The sequence below is a fragment of the Lissotriton helveticus genome, chromosome 3_1, assembly GCF_964261635.1.
Source record: "Lissotriton helveticus chromosome 3_1, aLisHel1.1, whole genome shotgun sequence".
NCBI classification, from domain to species: Eukaryota; Metazoa; Chordata; class Amphibia; order Caudata; family Salamandridae; genus Lissotriton; species Lissotriton helveticus.
The window spans coordinates 358,656,884-358,678,339 of NC_136061.1; the positions used below are offsets into that span (position 1 = coordinate 358,656,884).

A 21,456-nucleotide genomic window follows, 5' to 3' on the forward strand; every position below is an offset into this window, starting at 1 on the left:
CATGGGTGCTGTGGTGACTCCGAATGGGAGTACCTTGAACTGGTAATGCTGACCGTCCACTAAAAACCCGAGATATATCCTGTGAGAGATGGGAATATGGAAGTAGGCGTCCTTGAGGTCTAGAGTGGCAAGGAAGTCTCCTTGTGAGAGCAGAGGACGGACCTGTTGAAGTGTGATTGTATGTACAGGTTTAGGGGTCTCAGATCCAAGATGGGTCTGAGAGAACCGTCTTTTTTCGGAACGAGGAAGTAGAGGGAGTAAACCCCTGTCTTTTGCTGATGCAGGGGTACTGTTCGCATGTTTTTGTAGGAGGGAAATGACCTCTTGACTTAACAGCGATAAGTGTTCTAGAGATATTGGGCACTGTCTGGGTGGGATGTTTGGGGGTAGCGGTGAGTTCTAGACAATCGCCTGATTGAATGATTTGTTTTACCCACTTGTCTGTAGTAATGTTGTTACAGACAGATAGGAATTGTGTTATACTTCCCCCGACTGGAGTGGAATGGTTCAGGGGGAGTGGAGGGAAGTCATTGGGTAGGGTTGGAGTTGAAACCAGTATTGTTGGTTTTGCCTTGACCCTTGTTATTATTACCTCTGTAGCTTCCTCTTTGATAACCTCTGGTAAATGAGGTTTGGGAGGGAGTTTTGTAAGATGAGGAGGGGTTGTCCGAGGAATAACCTCTTGAGGTGCCTTTGTAAGAGGAGCGACAAAAAGAGCGTCTGGGAGCTTGCGATTGCAAAGCTCCCATTCATTTAGCTGTGTCTGTATCTTTTTTCATCTTTTCTAGAGATGAATCTACAGCAGGGCCAAAAGGGTGTTGCTTATCAAATGGTTGATTCAGTATTAAAGTTTGCACTTCTGGTTTAAAACCTGAAATCCGTGTCGAACAGGCAGGTCTTAGAGACTCTGCCTTGGCCTGGCTAAAATCGTTCATATCTGAACGCACCCAAGCTGTTTGCCTAGGCTCTTTTTCTGCTGCTAAAACCAATTCCTTTTGTGGGGTCCCCCAAGGCTCTTCGTTATCTCCCCTATTGTTTAATTTGTATATGCGGCCCCTTCTTTTTGCTTTAAGAAAGCACAAAGTCACTGTATACAATTATGCAGATGACTTGCAACTAGTCTTTGTACTCAACTCTCCAAATGCTGTGGAGGATTTTCAGGCCACTATGACCCTTATCCAGAGTTGGATGTCCTTAAATCATCTCAAGTTAACCTGGGGAAAACTGAGCTGATTCTGCCCGGTAAGAGCGAAATCAGTTGGAGCCCTAATTTCTGGCCTGCTGATATGGGTCTCCCCCCAAAGAAATCTCAAACAGTAAAAAGTCTGGGGGTTACCATCAATGAGCACCTTACTTTAAAATCCCAGATTGGAACCGTGGTTTCCTCTGGATTTTTCCAACTGAGGAAAATTAGGAAAATCGCACATTTCCTCACCCACACCGCCCTAATTCAGGTGGTCATGGCCCTAGTCCTCTCCCATATCGACTTCTCAAACAGTCTCTATCTTGGCCTACCTGTAGGCCAACTTAGAAGATTGCAGTACCTGCAGAATCAGGCCGCCAGACTGATCTGCAATGTACCTAAATGGGAATCGATCAAATCAGGTTTAGAGACCTTGCACTGGTTACCTGTGGCTCAAAGAGCCGAATTTAAAGCAGGGTGCATCATTTTTAAGGCATTGCAAGGCAAGGGCCCCCTATTCATCAGGCAGTTGATTGGAAGGTATGTTCCTTCACGTAGTCTGAGATCAGCACTTAAAGGCCTACTTGAGGTACCACGCTTTAAGAAAAAACGACAGGGAGGCAGTAGTTTTCACTTTTTAGCAGCCACCCTGTGGAACTCCCTGCTGCTAGCTCTCAGACAGAGCAAGGACCTTCTTGACTTTAGAAAGGCATTTAAGACTCACCTCTTCAAACAGGCATATCTGAAATAGAGACTTCTGTTGATTTACCCCTTGTTATGTTGTTTTTTTAATCTCTTTCCAGCGCCAAGAAGCTCTTGGGCGTATGTGCGCTTTATAAATTTTAAATAACATAACATAACATAACATAACATAACATAACATAACATGCATGTCTATGTAAAAGGACACTTGTGTTAATGGCTCGGGAGGCAGTATTTGCCACGTCTAGAGCACAACAAATAAAGGTGTTTGTTATGAGTTTACCCTCTTGTATAAGGCCACTGGCATTGGTCTTGTATTTGTCAGGAAGATGTTGCAACAGTGTCTCTAGTTTATCGTAGTGTGCCCTGTCATATCTAGCCAGCAAAGCCTGTGTGTTGGTGATTCGCCATATATTGGCCGCTTGTGACGCTGTGCGTTTATCAGAGTTTTGATTTCTTGTCTGGAGGCCGAGCATCCGCTGACGTTTGTGAATTGGCCCTTTTACTGGCGTTGGAGACTACTAAGGAATCCAATGGTATCTGTCCCTTGTTGAACGAGTTGGTTGAAACCCACGGTGTCCTCTGGAGGGGAAGGCCTAGAGGGATATATGTCCTCTTGTGGTACATTAGGGACATCTGGTGTGTTATAATCATCCAATGGGTCTGAGGTGTAAAGTGGACTGGAATACCTTAGTGGTTAATTGCCTGCACCGTCCCCCTCTTCATCAGAGGGGTCATCGTCGTCCGGTGGTGGAGAAGATGGGGGTGGAGATGGAGTAGGGGAGGAGATGGAGGGGAGGAGATGGAGTAGGGGAGGAGATGGAGTAGGGGAGGAGATGGAGTAGGGGAGGAGATGGAGTAGGGGAGGAGATGGAGTACGGGAGGAGATGCAGTACGGGAGGAGATGCAGTACGGGAGGGGAGGAGTGTGGAGGGGGAGGTGGAGGAGGTATTCTGAGAGGAGATGTTGCAATGTCTCTTCTTTGGTGGAGATGGAGTTAGTAGAGGCATGTTCATTGTTCTCTTTTTGGAACGAAGCGTAAGTTGACCTGTCTTTGGGTCTTTTAGACGAGTTTTTCGGTTTGGATATGGCACAGAGTTTTTTGGTTCCGAAGGCTTGCTTGGAACCGGTTCCTGAGTGGCTTTATGCTATTTTGGCTCGGAAGAGTGAGTTGTTGTAGCCGGTAAAGGAGCTTGTGGAACCGATTGCTTTTTTGGTTCCGAGGATTTTTTTTGCTTCAAAGTCTGAGAGGTAGCAGTCTTGGTAATTGGATTTTTACCCGGTTCTGATGACTTCTTATCGGTTCTGATGACTTTTTGTTCGGTTCCGATGTTTTTGGAGCAGAGGTGTCTGTGCCTGCAGCTTTTGGTGTCGAGGGTGTGGACAGGGAGGCAGTGGTCGGCACGGAAGAGGACGACATTTTCTTTTTCGGTGCCGGAGTTATTGTTTCGGCACCGGTGGCAGGCTGACTCGGTCACGAGTGGCCTGTAGGCTTATTTATGGACTTTTTAGCGGGGCTCGAAGGAGGGGCATGAGAAGTCTTTTGTCGGTGTGCACCTGGGCCCGAAGGTGAAGGTGTTACCAAACCCTTTTTCGGGGTTGGGGGAGTGGGTCGGGGTCGACGTCACTACTTACGACCCGCTGCCCTGGAGTGATGTCCTCGACATCGGAGTACTGGGCTTTGGAGGCGCTGAGAAGGCCTTCTTCAACTTGCTCCTGTTCTGGTTCATCAACGCCCTCTTGGAGGATGTTGTCTGGAATGGGCGTCGACGATCGAGCCATAGTTCTATGAGCTCGACGTTCCCGAATAGTTTTCTTGGAGCGGAAGGAGGCGCAAGCTGGACAGTCTCTGGCCTCGTGCTCCGGCGAAAGGCAGAGGTTACACACCTGATCTGTGTGTGTGGAAACTTGGATCCACATTAAGGACACTTTTTAAATGGAGTCCTTTCCATGAGCCAGATATCTGGCCTACGTAGGCCCGAAGGCCTTCGTCGACGATCGGAATCAAAGTCTTCGGCTTGTAGAGATGCGCGTCGACTAGGGATCGTGATCGAAAACAATACCGGAGAATAGTCAAGTCAAGTCAAGTCATAAAATTTGTATAGCGCACTACATACCCGGAGGGTGTCAAGGCGCTTAGGAGGAGGAGGAGGATTATTTGTCAAATATCCACGTTTTAAGCTGTTTTCTGAACGCTAGGTGGTTCTGGGTGAGGCGGAGGTAAGCGGGGAGTGAGTTCCATGTTTTAGCAGCCAGGTAAGAAAAGGATCTGCCTCCCATGGTGGTCTTGTTGATGCGAGGTACAGTGGCGAGGGCTTGGTCGGAAGAGCGTAGTTGGCGGGAGGGGGTGTAGAAGGACAGTCGAGAGTTGAGGCAGTCTAGTCCGATGTCGTAAAGTGATTTGTGTGCATGGGTGAGCAGTCGGAAAGTGATCCTCTTATTGACGGGTAGCCAGTGGAGGTCTTTAAGGTGACCAGAGATGTGTTCGTTGCGTGGGATGTCTAGTATGAGCCTGGCTGAGGCGTTTTGGATTCGTTGGAGTTTCTTCTGGAGTTTAGCGGTGGTACCTGCGTAGAGGGTGTTTCCGTAGTCCAGTCGGCTCGTGACCAGGGCGTGGGTGACTGTTTTCCTAGTTTCGGAGGGGATCCAGCGAAATGTTTTTCTGAGCATGCGAAGAATGTTGAAGCAGGAAGAGGATACGGCGTTGACTTGTTTGTTCATTGAGAGTGAAGAGTCCAGAATGACGCCAAGGTTCCGTGCGTGGTCTGTCGGGATGGGTGCTTTTCCGAGGGCTTCTGGCCACCAGGAGTCGTCCCAAGCAGAGGGGGATGTGCCTAGGATGAGGACTTCTGTTTTGTCTGAGTTCAGTTTCAGACGGCTTTGTTTCATCCATTCGGCGACTTCTTTCATTCCTTTGTGCAGGTTAGCTTTGGCGGCGCCGGGGTCATTGGTGAGAGAAAGGATCAGTTGAGTGTCGTCCGCGTAAGAGATGATGTTGAGGTTGTGTTGGCGTGCGATGGCCGCGAGGGGGCTCATGTATACGTTGAAGAGGGTGGGACTGAGTGAGGATCCTTGAGGTACGCCGCAGATGACTTCAGAGGCCTCGGACTAGAATGGAGGAAGGCGGACTCTCTGGGTTCTACCGGTGAGGAACGAGGTGATCCATTCCAGTGCTTTTCCTTGGATTCCGATGTTATTGAGGCGTTGTAGAAGGGTGCTGTGGCAGACTGTATCGAATGCTGCAGAGAGGTCGAGGAGGATGAGGGCGACTGTGTCTCCATTGTCCAGTAGAGTTCGAATGTCGTCTGTTGCTGCGATGAGGGCGGTCTCAGTGCTGTGTTTTGCTCGGAAGCCAGATTGTGAGGGGTCGAGGGATTTGTTGGCTTCGAGGAAGGCGGCGAGCTGGTTGTTGACGGCTTTCTCGATGACTTTGGCCGGGAATGGAAGAAGCGAGATGGGGCGGTAATTTTTGAGTTCGGTGGGGTCCGCTGTTGGTTTTTTCAGAAGGGCGGTGAGTTCAGCGTGTTTCCAGTCTTCAGGGAAGGTAGCGGAGTTGAAGGAGCAGTTGATGACGTCTCGGAGGTGCGGTGCTATGACGGAGTCTGCTTTGTTGAAGATGTGGTGAGGGCATGGGTCTGTGGGGGATCCTGAGTGGATGGAGTTCATCAGGCGGATGGTGTCCTCAGTGGAGATTGGCTTCCAGTCGTTAAGGGTGTTCACGGGGGGAGGATGGACAGCAGACGGAAGGGTGGGTTGGTTTCCGGGTTGGTTGTCAAAGCTGTTGTGGATGTCTGCAATCTTGTTGTGGAAAAAAGAGGCTAGGGAGTCGCAGAGGGTTTGAGAGGGGGTGATGTCGTTGGAGTTGGCCGAGGGATTGGAAAATTCCTTGACGATGTTGAAAAGTTCCTTGCTGTTGTGAGCGTTGTTGTCGAGTCGATCCTTGAATGCTGCTTTCTTGGCTTTTCGGATTAGTTGGTGGTGAGTGCGGGTGGCGTTTTTGAAGGCGTCCTTGGTGCTGGTGGTTGGGTCTTTTTTCCAGGCCTTTTCAAGGGAGCGGCAGAGTTTCTTGGACTTCTTGAGATCATCGTTGAACCATGAGGCCTTCTTGCTGCCAGGTTTGTTTTGATGTTTTTTCAGAGGTGCTAAGGTGTCAGCGGTGTTGGATAACCATAGGGTGAGATTAGCGGCGGCTTCGTTAGCGTTGGAGGAGGGGGCTGGGGTGTGTTGAAGGAGCGATGCGGAGATTTGGTCCGTGGTGATTTTGTTCCAGTTCCTTTTCAAGGTAGGTTGGAGGTGGATGCTGGGTTTTGGTTTGTTGTAGGTGAAGTGAACGCATCTGTGGTCAGTCCAGATGAGGTCCGTAGTGTGGCTGAAGGAGACATGGTTGCTGGAGGTGAAGATGGGGTCGAGTGTGTGACCTGCGATGTGGGTGGGGGAAGTAACCAGTTGTTTAAGTCCGAGGTTGGAGAGGTTGTCCACGAGGGTGGCGGTGTTGCGGTCGTTGATCTTATCGAAGTGAAAGTTGAGGTCTCCCAGAAGGATGTATTCTTTGGAGGGGAGCGCGTGTGGAGTGATGAAGTCCGTGATGTCTTCACTGAATTTTGCGCGGGGTCCTGGTGGCCTGTAAAGGAGGGTGCCTCTGAGTGTGGTCTTGGGGTCAATGTGGATCTGGAAGTGAAGGTGTTCAGAGTTGGTGAGATTGACGTCAGAGCTGGTTGAGATGCGGATAGATTTCATATGGACTATAGCGATTCCTCCTCCTGTGTGGCTGGTGCGGTCCTTGCGTGTGATCTTATATTCATCAGGGATGGCAATGGTGATGTCTGGTGCTGAGGAAGCATTCATCCATGTTTCCGTAAGGAAGGCGATGTCCGGAGAGATGGTGTCTAGTAGGTTCCATAGGTCGATGGCGTGCCTGTGGACTGATCGGGTGTTGAGAAGGATACAATGTAGGTGGTTGGGGTCGGGTATCTGTGGTGAGGTTGTAGCGGAGATGTTGACGGTGCCGATGAATTTGCAGGAGTAGCATGAGAAGGGTCCATGGGTGTGTCCAGGAGCGGCTTGGACGCAGTTGGGAGCGCGACCAGGGTTAAGGGCTAGGAGGGTGGCGGCATCGTAGGTAATGCGGGAGGGCTGGGCAGCGCGAGGGGCAGGGGGTCTGGCGCTGGGCGCGGTCCAGGCGCGGACGGGCGTAGACGGGCTTACCTTTGGCGCACCTTCGGCGAGGCCGAAGCGCGTGGACGCTGCGCGTGGAGGCATTGGCCATAAATGGATGGTGGAGGGGGCGGAGCGTGGGAGGGTCAGCAGCTGGGAGGCGGTAGCGGGGAGGAGGGGCAGGGAAAACAACAACAGCAAACAAGATGGAGGTCAGAGGGGAGGCGAGGCAGGGGCAGTAGGTCGCCAGCGAAAATTAATACAATAATGCACGTTGCTGCCAGGTGGGCCAATACAGTTAGATGCAGTGCAGGGCGGGCGGCGCTACAATCACATGCGCTGAGAGCTGTGAGATTATAAAAACACTGCGCAAATTGGTGAAATGCAGGCGAGCAGATTTTAAACACAGCGCAAATTAGTCTAATGCAGGCGATATCACTAAATTATAGAATGCAGGCGATACCGTGAAGTTGATTCAGCAGTGCGGAGATCTCCAGGAAGATAGCAGCAGTACAGGGAGAGGAGCAAGGAGGGAGCAACCGGTCAGGAGCGAGTCCGGGCGGTCATAGGGTGAAGGATTGCGTTGAAAGTTGGATCGGTAACGGCACCGAACTGCAGTGCAATAAACACATCCGAGCCCGATGGTGGAAAAAACTATCTGAAGATGGAGCCGATGCCCGTGCGCACTATGGTCCAAAGGAGGCGTCACCTATCTCGTGACTTCCAAAGACTTTTCCAGGACAACAACAAAGTGCAAACATCCTGGTCCAACACCAGATGGCGATCTATGCATAGTGTGTGATCTGTAGCTCATATGCCTCGAACACATTTTATTTTGAACGATGACAACTAAACTTACTGCATCATCGTCACAGAAAGACCCCAACACACAAAGCAAGCTGTCACACTTAACTCTTTCCAATATCACGAGTCTGGCATGCCTGATGCAACACTGAAATAAGTCACTGCACAGAACGCTTATAAAATGCATATAAGAAACTAAAAACCATAAATTATGAATATCAACTAAAAAGTTCCCCTGATGTTGTGCCCACTGAAGTTCAGGCCGCACTGCAGAGCCCACATATGCCATCATGCCCAGTAGACGGAGGGTCATCCTGACCGAAACCCGGGATAGAGGCTGAAAGATTGGAATCATAGCCCATATATCCTGGACTCGCTGTTCAGGAGGATAGACCGGAAACTGTGCAGTGTCCAGAATCGCTCCGATGAAAAGGAGCTTCTGAGAGGGAGACAGGTTTGACTTTGGCACATTGATGGAGAACCCCAGCGAATGCAGGAGGTCAGCCGTAGTCTGAAGGTGGGAGACGACTGCCTGGGCCGAGCCCGCCTTCAACAACCAGTCATTGGGATGGGGGAAGACTGGAACCCCTGAAAAGCACAGATGAGCTGCGACCACCGCCATCACTTTCATGAACATCTGAGGGGTGCTGGTAAGGCCAAAGGGGAGCACGGTAAACTGAAAATGCTAGAGGCCTACCGTGAACCGCAGGTAATGCTGGTGGGCGGCAGGACGGGGATGTGAAAATAAGCGTGCTGCAAGTCCAACGCTACCATCCAGTCTCCAGGGTCGAGGCAGACAGGACCTGAGCCAGTGTCAACATTTTTAACTTCTCCTTCCGGAGGAAGAGGGTGAAGTTCCTGAGATCCAAGATAGGACGCAGGCCCTTGTCCTTCTTGGGCACCAGAAAGTAGTGGGAATAGCAACTACAACCTACTTCTGGGGTGGGGGGAACTCGTTCGATGGCTCCCTTGGCAAAGAGAGCCGTAACTTCCTGTTGGAGAAGGGTCAGATGATCCCCCGACACACAATGGTACTGGAGTGGCATGGTTGGGAAAGGGGGTGAGGATGTCAAGGCTTGGATCACCAAGCTCTCAGGGGTGGGTGTTGGGAGAGGAAAGTGAGGTCACCTGAGGTCGGGCGGTGGCGTCTGGCAATCATCTTATCCACTGGAGCCCCTGTGTTGGGCCTGACCAGGTGCCCCAAAGGATGCCGGTTAGGGCTTCATTGAACGGCAGAAGGGGCTCCAAAGAGCTAGCTGCCGGCTGAAGCACCTCTTTCAGGAGGATAGTCCTGACTGCCACCGTAGGTAGCTCGAGGCGGAGAGCCTCGGCTGCCCTACGCAACACTACTGCGTATGATGCTCCCTCCACCATAGCCACCGTAGGAGACAACAACATGCCAAGTTCTGGGGAGGTAACCAGACCACTGGCATCCCCAGGTTCCTCTTTCCATTCCGGGTCATAATCTAACTGGTCGGGGAAGAAAGCCAGTGTCGACCCTGGTGTGAGAAGTTGGCCTGATATATAATGTTCACTATTCTAGTGAGCACTTTGTATCAGTCCAAACAACCCTTATTGATGATTGGTTGTAAGTCAACCTTATAGACCAGCTATCCTAGTAGCATGGATACGAGCAGTCCAAGGCTAAGACTCTAGAGGGCGTGTTAAGCCAGCTGTTTTACCATCACATTACCCCTTGAACACCAAGTGAAAGGACACCACACAAGTTGTTATGAAAATAAACAGATATTTATTTATAACAGGACTACCCTGAACTCTTTATGAGTCAGGGAGCTAAGCACATAACAAAACTCTTAAGAAAATACTTTAAGTCGCACAATTTACACAAATGCCCGAGGGGCACGAAAAACCATATATTACAAAAGTGGAATGCGAATTACTAGCAGGTAAGTAACTATTCTCATAGACTTTAGAAACGCCTACAATACTAAACCCTTAGATTAGAAGCAGGAGGCCTGTGGACGTCGTGTGCAGAGTGGGAACTCTCACGCGTAAGGCGGGAAAAAGTCTATGGAGGCTAGCAAAGACAAAGTTACTGTTCTCGGGCGAACCCGACTAGGTGGGTCGAAAACAAGAGTGGATCCGAACACTTAGAGTGTTGGACTATGCTGGAGCACCGGAGTACTCGGTTTACCTAGCCCAGGGGCTGCGGCTGCATAGGGTTCAAGTTGCGTCGGAAACCCTCGTTGAAGAACCAGGAGCCTGAAGAAAGAAGTTGCTGGCAGGCGGCCAGTGAAGAAGTTCGTGGTGATCCAAGCCTGGATCAGGGAAGAAGAGGACCTGAAAGCAGAGGGGACCAAGTTCTGAATCACTAGCCAGTGATTTAGGTGGGCACCAGGGTGGCACCGGACAAAGTCACCTCGACCAGGTGAGTGGGCGCTGCTGGGCTCTGCAGTCTCTCGGACCAGGAGGCGTTGTCGGCGACCAGGATGGAGGTGCGAGCTGTCCCACGAAGGTATCTGCTTCTGACGTCGCTGGACCCAGGATTGGGGCAACAGTCTTGGCAAATGCAAGGTCCACGCGGTGGACCTAAAATGGCGTCTGGAGTGGACCAGGAGGGTCCAGGGTGCTCCTCTGTTGGAGGGGAGCAAGGGCTAGTCTGGAGCAACCAGACCAGCAGTGTTTGTGGTCGTGGAGCGTCGTAAAAAGGGGCCACTAGCCAACGGGCAAGTGACCTCGACAACGCGGTGGGCAGCAAAGAGCAGAAGGGCCCCACACAGATCTCGAGGATGCAGGGGGGCTGAACTTCGGTGCTGGAGCTGCTCAGGGTCGGGGCTTCTCTTACCCCAAAGCACTCAGACGAGGGTCACTCGGTGGTCGTGCTGGACAAGCGTCGTGCAGTTCTGAAGATGGCCGGTCCCTCGAGGTCTCGTCACACCCACGGGTCTCAGCTGGGCTGAAGATGTAGGTTGAGGTCAGAGGTGCCAGGGAAGCCGGTTCTCGTCGAGCTGGGCAGTCTTGATCCGGAGGAGAGACTTACAGCAGACCGCAATTCTTGGTTGGTGCCTGCTGCTGCAGGGTGACTACTCCTTAGTCACAAGGGAGAAATCTTAGGAAGAGTCTTGAGTTCCTCTCGTAGAAAGTCGGTTCAGGATTCAAAGATTGATCTAATTTGGAAGGGGGCCTGCTCCTACCTTTATCCTGCAAAAGGGGTCTGGCACGCGACTAAGTCCTGCCCTATGGGTGGGACTAGGAGGGGGGTGGTTACACCCCTCTCCTTTGGCGGGCTTTCCCCAGATCAGGGGCTGGAGTGCCCCTGGAACTGGTTCAAGCCGGCCTATGCACAGTGAGCACCGGGGTGCCACTTGCAGTCACCTTCCTCTAAAGCCCTGCCTACCTAGGATACACAAAATCCTGTCTGGGACGGTGCTGGCACCGCCCCTGGCAGGAAACCCTTTGTCCTTGCCTCCTGTGCTGGGAGGACTCCCAGCAGCAGGAGGGCAGACTTGTGTCTCGGTGGCAGCATCCATCTTGTGGAGCTGAGGCTATGTCTGACTTTAACCGGGGTTAGGGGTTACATACATGTCGTGTCCCTCTAGAAGGGTGGAATGCTAACCCCGTCGCCAGAATTGGCGAGGGGTTAGTATTCCAATTCGTATGACACCTTACTCGACATGTTTTGATAAAGCGATACCAGAGTTGGCATATAACCGCGAGGATTATAATGCACTTAAGAGTATATGGTATGCGTTATCATGGAACAGCTATTAGGACTTGGTTCCGCAAGCTGCAAACGGGCTCAGCTCATGCATGAGCACCATTTCACCTTATCCCATGCACTCTGCCTTCAGGATTGTTAAGGCCTGCCATAGGAGTGACTGATAGGAATATAGGTGTCCATTGTAGGTTTAGATATAGAAATACTATATCTAAAGCAAAGGGTGATTACACCACCTTGCCCCAGCTGTCAAGCAGCCAGTTGTGTCTGATTTAGTTAGTCAACCCAGGGGTGGCATAATACATGCTGCAGCCCCTGGGAGACTTCTGGGTGCACCTCAGCCCTGGGTACAGGGACTTGGAGAGGGCCCAGTGCCAATTTAGTACCTGGGTACAATTTGGAGTAGAGAGAACAGCTAGGCTGGGGGTCTGATTAGCAGGCCCACAGCCAGGGAAAGTCGTAAACCAGTGAAGCAAAAAGCAAAAATCTGGGTGATCATAGGATTGCAGACCCTACTCTCCTACACCTGGAGGCTCCGCACGTGGAGCCACGGGAGTGTCACCATACGTACCTTTTGTTGCGTCGGCCAAGGGGAATTCGAAGAGCAACGATGCTTCTTCGACTTCTTCTTATGCTGCGTCTTACCTGACCAGAGTGCGAAGACTTAGAAGAGGAGTGATGATGATGGCTCCTTGATCGGTCCCGCGACCTCCCCCGCAACTGAGACACCGAGCGACACGTAGCAGACTGCCGGGCCTCGAGTAGCTTTCGGGACCTTCGGGCCATGGTTCGGCAGTCGGAGCATGACTTGGGGTCATGATCGAGTTCCAGGCAGTAGAGGCATATGAAGTGCAGATCTGTCACTGACATCAGTTGGTTACAGGAACCGCAGGCCTTGAAGCCGGGCATCTCTCGTGCACCAGGAGTCAATGGACTCTAAAAACGAAGTTGACAAAAGTCGAGAAAAAGTCAGTCAAAAAGTGAATGGAGGAACCGCTCTCTCTGGATCTGCGCTTCCCAGCATGGAAAAAAAAAAAGAACTGATATCAGTGCGCGAGGGCGCGTCTATGTAGCTACCTCACCATCATCCAGGCGACCACGACACCGAATGCGGGGTCGACCAATGCCACCTTTCGACACGCAGGGGTACTGCTGACAAAAAACTTTCCAGATCCAGTCTGATGCCTGGGGGTAATTCTAAGGTAAGGAATCTAGAACTGTTTCTTTAAGATACTGCTGACTACAGAAAATGACCCAACTTCAGAAGAAAACTAACTTTCACAATGTGCCCCGATGGTTCTTTGCTTGCATGAGGTTTTTATTCTGGAAATTTTAGAGTGAAAACAGATATACATTTTGTTTCAAACAGCTGATCGATTGCCAATTTTGTAAAGAAAATACATGTAAGTAAGCTTTAGAATCTACTTGAGCACATTAGACATAATTTCTGTTCTATTAAAAGAGGTGCGAGCCCAAGCACAATACAGCATGTTACTAACCGTGTCTCCTCAATACAGTGCATCTAGTTAAGTTTCTAGTTTTATAATTGTGTCTGCTTCCTGGATTGATAGAAAGAGGGAGAAAAACGCAAATGCACGCAGTTTCAAACCAATATTCTTTTGATCGACTTTACAACTCACCTCCTCTTCTTCCTGTGCTTCCACTGCTGGACCATTATGTGCCTCCTGAAAGAGCAGCTTCTTCATCTTGCGATACTGTAAATTGTCCAGCTCCCTCACGGCGTCCTTTGTTCTCTGGATCAGGTCAATTAGCACAGTTTCTGGCCTCTCTCGGAGAACAAACATGTGCTATGAAATAAGTAAAAATAAAAACAGGTATTATCCTTATGTGATGTCAGACAATGAACTATGCTTTCTATTATGTGGCAATATGATGTGAAGGCCAAACTTCAAATGGTAACTATTTGCTACTCCAAACTGACAATTCTCTTAGAAATGGACAACAATAGTGACTAAACTATTAAGTAGGAGGGAAACACTTTTCCTATTTGTTTATTTTTGTACTCCCAACACAGAGGCTACCTATCAGCTAGCAGACAGCAGGACTGAAAGTTAGTTAATTGTAATCATATTTCTGCTTTTCAGGTACTATCTTTATACTGAAATAAAAAGTGCATCTCTAAAGTGGTTTGGAATCTAGAAAAACATTCTGGTTCTAAAACAGTAATTTAAAAAAAAGCATTATGCTAAAAAAAAAAAAAAAATGCCTATTGGACAACAACATTTTGTCTTTTTTCTGTTTCAGTGAGGGAGGAGGCGATCCATCTGAACATGCCCCTTGGACACCGATGTGATGTAGTCTTTTGATCAGTGTGTGCTGGGATATTGTGACAAAGGCTGGCGAGAGGTCGAGAAGGATCAAAGCTGCTGTTTCTCCTTGGTCAGGGAGGGTTCGAATGTCATCGGTGGCTGCGATCAGGGCAGTTTCAGTGCTGAGATTGCATAACGAAAAAAAAAGTACAGAGAAATGTGCATTAAAAAGGTTGGTGGGATGGAAGGAAGGCTCACCTTTATTGATACCTGATAGATGTCTGAGAACCACTTGTATTACCGCAGCATCCTTCATCAATTTGGAATCCAAACAGTAATGCTTAGTGAATATATGCGGATTACAAAATGGGGGTCAACCCGGTAGTCAAGGGACCTGGGTAGTTATGTGGTATAGAAGAGATGGTCCCTGATCTATAAGGAGTAACTTAAAGTATCATAACAAACATTCATTGACAAAATTATTTATAGCACACTATCGTTTATTCACAGTGACAAAACTTTTTCATTGTATATTTCATTTCATAATTTTCATACTCTTAGAACATCTTAGCAGTGCCCACTGTACAGGGAAGGGGAAAGGTTGTGCGGGGTTCAGGAAGGTGTAGGTGGGTGAAGTGACTATTCAATTGTAGGTTACTTTCAACAATTGGAAATGGCTTCGCAGGGGAGCCTTGCCGGAATTAATCGAAAATCAAAAGAACATCATCGTAACATCATATTGTAACAAGTGTACTAAATCACACTTTGATTATGTGGATTGATTGATAGTCGACGTTTCGACCCTCGTTGCAGGGATGTTGCCCCTTACATGGCGGGTCTTCTTCAGGACAGTGAAGGGGGTGGGCATTTCCTGTTATAACGTTTGTGGGGACGTTATAGAGTTACACTTCGTATTTGGAGATGGTTGAGGTAAGGTGCGATGTTTGACCACATCGGTCTGTTGTAGCACCCCAGTAGCGCTAAGGAATCGGATGCTCTGTCAAAGCAGACATAGTGGAAAAACGTTTTCAGATGTTATCTAGCCTCCTACCCTCCTTATCTGGGGGTGCTGTTAGCAGAGACAATGGGTTCATTGACATGCGTTTGGCTGCTTGTGCAATCACGCAATCAGGTCTGGGGTGACATATGAGACAGAAAGATGTGTTGTATAGCGTTTAAGACCCTAGTGTAATTTTACCGATTCATGCCCTTATATAGGTATGAAATACTGTATCCTTATATAGGCATAGAAATCATAACCATATTAAGACATAGCTCAAGTAGTCCTAATACGGCTTGGCTACTTCCACCAGTTCCGAAAATCTACAACTATTTCTTGGAAAAACACGCCTTCAGCAGTCAGGGACTTCCCCCTGCATGAATATTAAGTTATCCAAGAAATCATGGAGTTTTCAGAGAATTAAGTCTCTGATGATGTTATTATGTCCAATCTTACGTCAAACTCAGCACCTTCAAGGTATAAATATGCCCACACTTGTCCAAACAAACACACTGTGGTTTGGAGCAGTTCGACTATCTACTTGCCCGATGCGCCCTGCTGCAGCAAGTGCCGAAGGAAGCCGACCCTTCAGCTGACGCACTGAGAGACGCTGTACTTTCTCCTGCCGAGAAGTCCAGCTCCAGTGTTTCCAGGCTACCCTTGCGGGTTGCTGTTTCGAAATCGAGTCCTGAGAGAGAGATACAAGACCTCCTACATTCTAAAACCAAGGTACAGAGATGATTAGACCCTAAGAGAATTCTTGGAGTAGATTCTTGCCAAATAATACTAAAGCTAGGCCTACACCCTACTTACTTCTTCCCTTGTACTAGACCTAGGTTAGGTACACCGGGGTAGGCGTATCTTAGAAGCACCAGTTGAGTACTTTTAGTCATTATTTATCACTGTTTGTATTTTATGCATTTTAGGTATCTTATGGCATAGAAACCATATCATGCTTTTACAGTACTATTTTATAATACTCTTCGTATTATATGCTCTGTACTTTACAGCAAGTATTACGATTGCAGCAGTACATTTCTTATGCTTGAGAAAGAAGACTGTTTAATAAAGCCCGTCTCTCTATTTCTCAGCACCTCTGGTGAAATGAAGCATGCACGATTGACTGAGTGAAATAACTATCTATTGTTTCCGCGACTCTAGAGATATATTTCTTATTCTTGAGGAACAAAGTTGTCATGTTTTAAGCGGTTGTCAGAAACTAATCCCTTCTTGTTTATTCGAGAACGTTTCTAGTGACCTCTGAGCTAGCTGGCACACACACAATTAAGTTTAGTATATTCAGTAGAGACCTAGTTGACTTCAGTCCTACGTGTAAACTACAGGATACACTATTCCAATGCGCAGAGCCTATTGGGAATATAGGAACTACACGGCGCCCAATGTTTGGTAAGGCGTTAATTTACCGCTAGATACTAGAGTAACTCAGTCGTGCTTTTCGAATAGACGTCTGGAGTGGTGGGGGGGGGAAGGAGGAGGAGGAGGAAGGAGGAGGAAGGAGGAGGAAGGAGGAGGAAGGAGGAGGAAGGAGGAGGAAGGAGGAGGAAGGAGGAGGAAGGAGGAGGAAGGAGGAGGAAGGAGGAAGGAGGAAGGAGGAAGGAGGAAGGAGGAAGGAGGAAGGAGGAAGGAGGAAGGAGGAAGGAGGAAGGAGGAAGGAGGAAGGAGGAAGGAGGAAGAGGAGGAGGAGGAGGAGGAGGGAGAGAGAGAGAGAGAGAGAGAGAGAGAGAGAGAGAGAGAGAGAGAGAGAGAGCTGTGACTGAGATGCAATACTGATCCCGGTAAATATGAGGAAAACCATTACTATAAAAGTTATAGAAAATGGAATATCACCTAGAGGTGGTAAATTAATATTTGTTATAGAGGCACATGAATATCGGCAGACAGAGGTATTCTATTCATGGATTCTATTTCCTGCAGCAAATGCAGCAACACACGAGTTCCACTTCTATAAATTAGAGGAACCACCAGCGGAATACGTTCTTTTCGAGGACGTTGAAATTCCACTAACTTACCAAGAGCATCAGCTCTGGTTTAATGGCGCCCTACAACATCAAAATCACATTACCAGGCTCGGTCCACTAGGTAGACCAGGAGCCACATGGCCGGTACTAGCCAGCTATACACCACATCCTGACATTGAAAGAATGACAGCTCCTGAGTTGTTGCTCAGCTAAAACAGCCGATGAAAATACACAGGCAGTTGGGTTCAATATGTCATGCGGACTTTAACAGTCCAACCATCTGTAAGAATTCCACAGCACATCCCTCATCAAGGGAACCCAAACAAAATTACACCACAGACTATACAGTCAGTCATTGGAGAATGTCCCGCAAAACGAGAACAAATTCCGTTTTGGTTAGCACAAAAAATTACTCAAATAAAGGCAGTATTCCCTGATAGTACACCTCGTGAGAAACACAGGATTCTGACAATCTGTTTACCAATGGGGATTGCACCACACGTAGAGGACTGCGATACTTGGGGTACAGTCTTTGCTTCAATCTACACGCAAAAACATGGTATCCAGTCTATGGCGGCAATACCAGACGTTCTAAGACAGATTCAAAATGAATACGGTCCAGAACCGTGTTGATTGTCTCAAGGAGTGTCTCAATGTCTATCTTTTCAACTGCAAATTATTCAATGCAGTGTGTCTTGACACACAATAGGGTCAACGATGAGTGCATCAATGTCACAAGTGATGACATGGGTGGGAAAACCTGAGGACTGCCCCTCAAAGTTGCTGTCATACTTGCTGCTGCACTGGTCTTTGACAGCTAAGCCATCGGTGCAGAGTCATGCTTAAATGTCGCCAGCGTTCCCAGGAGTATCTGCAACAGTGGTGATGACAACACTTATTTCTCTCTCTGGATCTTGATCTTCTAGAGCTTTTTGCATATAATGTTTTTTCTCAGTAGAGGAAGCACCCTCCTTGGTGAGCTTATGGACTTTTTTCTTTCTTTGTTCCTCCACTTGAGGTTTTCCTCGGTCAAGCTTTTGTCTTGAGCAAATTACCTCATGCTCTTTAAGTGCTCTTTTCAAAATGTTATGACAAAACTCGAATTCTTTGACCTAATGTGATGAGAGTAAGCAGTCCACACAAACACAATGCAAATCAAAAGCAGCCATTTTCCTCCCAAAGTAGGGGCACTGGAGAAAAAGTGGAGGGATTGCAGAAGAAAATGCCTTGAAAGACGGTAAAACATGAAGGTGAAAAGCTTCAAACTAAGACTAAAGAATCACGTTTTGAGAACTGAAAATTCAAAATGACTGAGAAAACCCTGAAGTGTTTTGAGCTTCACTCAGAATGATCTGAAAAAAAGAACTGAAGCTGTGAGGCAAACTGCCTGTAAAGTACATGCTGAGAGATTGATGACCAGGCTCAAAAACAAGCAGTTCAGTTTTGAACATTGTGCATTTTTAACCTTTTCCTCTATTTCTCTCAATTTTCTGTCTCTCATATGGGGATTTGAGATTGGTACTCATATTTTAGCACAGTTTCAGCCTCATGCAGCAATTCTGCTTCAGTATCAGACAAATATTGTAATTTCCATAAAGAAGGTAAAAGAATTTTGAAAAAAAGGTGGCCTGTTTTTATTATTGAGGTGTGACTTTGGAATAATGCAGGGCCTATTCCAGTGCCCAGCTCAAGACATAAATGATGCCTGATTAAGAGTAGTGGTCCAAAGCTCTTGCACACTTGTGGAATATTCTATCTTTATGACAATCTGTGAGGATCCCACAATGCAGACCCACTTCCAATGGCTAAATACATTGTAGTTACTATCCTGGAACATTAATGGTTTAGGAAACAGGCTCAAGCGGGGGGTGGTCCTTCAGTACATTAAGGGGCAGGCCCCAGACATAGTACTACAGCAAGAAAATTACCACAAGGACCCCACTAAAAGGTTTTAGACCGATAACGGCTACATCATGTGGGCACAGGCTCCCGAGGGGTAGGCATCAACACCTTATATCCTGGGTAATAACTGGACAGACCCACTGGGACGATACATCGCTCAAACAGGATAATGGTATGGACTGACAAACCTCTGCTCAGTATACACTCCTCCCAGACTATATACACCCACACTCCCCGAGATAGTCACACTGTTGCGCAGCATTCAGAGGGCATCCTCGTACTTCGGGGGTTTGAGGAGGACCATGAACTAGATGGCCTCAGACGCGATGGGCAGATGTCCTCCCGGGAAGAAGTAACCGGGTAGGAACGCAATTGTACACTTTTCTGGGCACTCTGGTGGACATCTGGGGTGTGCACAACCCCGGAGCAACATTACACATACCACTCTGGTGCACATGGCAGCCTCCCCCGACTGGACTATCTCTTCATACAGCACGCAGCACTACGAAACTTTACAGTGGGTCCGGCACCTCCTAAGGGGTATCTAGGAGCATACACCGACTCGAGTGACACTACAGAGTAAGACAGGCAGATTACACAGACACTGGGTGCTAAACCCCCGAAAAATGGGGCGATACTAGTGGGTCTCCACCTAGGTACTGATAAGTACTTCACCGACAATGAGGGAACAGTGGGCCCCCTAATTACGCTATGGGAAGCATACAAAACAATATTAAGGGGCCAGGCACTGTCCCTGGTATCAGGAGGAAAAATAAAGAAAAGGGGGCACGCTAGGAAAAGAAATTGAGGCACTAGAAAGCCTCACAGCCTCCGACAAGAACTCACACTTAACCTACAGACTAGCACTAAAACAACAGGACTACAGAGACATTTTGAAAGCTGGGGATCAACACCACTTACCCGCAACACATCGTCCCCTCAATGAAGTAGGCAATAAAACAGGCAAACTCTTGGCCTGGTTCGACCATAGAGAAAGGTTGACCAACTGTTTTTTTGGGATCAAAAGACCGGATGGGGAGACCCACTCAAGCACCTCACAAATAAGTGTTTGAGAACTATTATGTCAAACTATACATGCCTGCGGCGACCAGATCCTTTCAGGAGGCAGCTGCCCCGCAACAACATCTGAGGATATCCCAGTTGACTGTGATGACAAGCTAGAGACAGACAGAACAGCAGACATATCTGTGGCAATTAAGAGAGAAATGAGATGGGACCCAAAGGGCTCCCCATGGAACTATATAAAAGACTAGCCCCTAAAATCTAACCACACTTACGGATCATGTAGGAGGAGGAAATGGAGACGGAATATCTCCCAGCGGAGCCGCGACTAACCACCATTGTGGTAATACCTAAAGCTGGTAAACCCCCACGACTGAGCCTTCTACAGGTCGATTTTTCTGCTAAACGCAGAAATCAAAATACGGGCCAAGAGGTTGGCAAACAGGTTGAAAACAGTGAGTGCCACGCCACCTTAGTACAGCCCGATCACATGGGCTTCATGCCAAACAGACAGGACCAACTAATCAAAGTTATATACTGTGAGAAGTTGGCCTGATGTGCAGTGTTCACTATTCTAGTGATCACTATATATCAGTCCAAACAACCCTTATTGATGATTGGTTGTAAGTCAACCTTATAGACCAGCTATCCTAGTAGCATGGATACGAGCAGTCTAAGGCTAAGACTCTAGAGGGCGTGTTAAGCCAGCTGTTTTACCATCACATTACCCCTTGAACACCCAGTGAAAGGACACCACACAAGTGTTATGAAAATAAACAATGTATTTATTAGAATCACAACAACCCTGTACTCTTTATGAGGACAGGGTGCTAAGCACACAACAAAACTCTTATGAAAATACTTAAGTTAGCACGTTATACACAAATGCCCGAGGGGCACGAAAAACCATATACTCTAAAAGTGGAATGCGAGATTACTAGCAGGTAAGTACAGTACTAATAGGCTTTGGAATCGCTAGGACTTGACTAGGGAATCGTTAGATTACTTCTAGGAGACCTAGGGGACTCGGGTGCAGAGTGTGCACTCTCACGCGGGATGCGGGACAAAGTCTATGGAAGCTAGTAAAGGCAGAGTTAGTGTTCACGGGCGAACCCGACCTGGTAGGGAGAAAACGACAGTGGATCCTGACCCTTGGATAGTGAGGCTATGCTGGGACACCGAAGTGCCGAAGTTACCTAGCCCAGGGGCTGCAGCTGCATAGGTCTGAAAAGACGTCGGGAATCTCGTTGCCGGACCAGGAGCCTGGAAGAAGGAAGTTGCTGGCAGGCGACCAGTAAAGGAAAGTTCGATGGATCCAAGCCTGGATCAAGGAAGAAGGAAACCTGAAAGCAGAGGGGACCAAGTTCTTGAATCACTAGCCAGTGATTAAGTGGGCACCAGGATGGCACCGGGCGAAGTCACCGCAGTCAGGTGAGTGGGCGCTGCTGGGCTCTGCAGTCTCTCGGACCAGGAGGCGTTGTCGGCGACCAGGATGGAGGTGCGAGCTGTCCCACGAAGGTTCTTGCTGTCGACGTCGCTGGACCCAGGATTGGGCAACAAGTCTTGGCAAATGCAAGGCCCACGCGGTGGACCTAAAATGGCGTCTTAGCCGGACCAGGAGGGTCCAGGGTACTTCTCCGATGGAGGAAAGCAAGGGCCAGTCTGGAGCAACCAGACCAGCAGCAGTGTTGTCGTCGGGCGTCGTTCGGAAGGCCACAAGCCAGCGGGCTAGTAGCCAAACAACGCGGTGAGCAGCAAAA

At 48.4% G+C, this 21,456-nt stretch overlaps 1 protein-coding gene across 2 annotated transcripts in view; it reads right to left on the reverse strand.

The window, feature by feature from the left end:
• TAOK1 (TAO kinase 1) overlaps positions 1-21,456 on the reverse strand; it is a 1,359,031-nt gene that overhangs the window by 658,996 nt on the left and 678,579 nt on the right. For both annotated transcript variants that reach the window (XM_078680056.1, XM_078680057.1), the window contains exon 11: positions 13,163-13,330. In XM_078680056.1, coding sequence (XP_078536182.1) covers positions 13,163-13,330 — 168 coding nt within the window. The remainder of the gene's footprint in view (positions 1-13,162; positions 13,331-21,456) is intronic.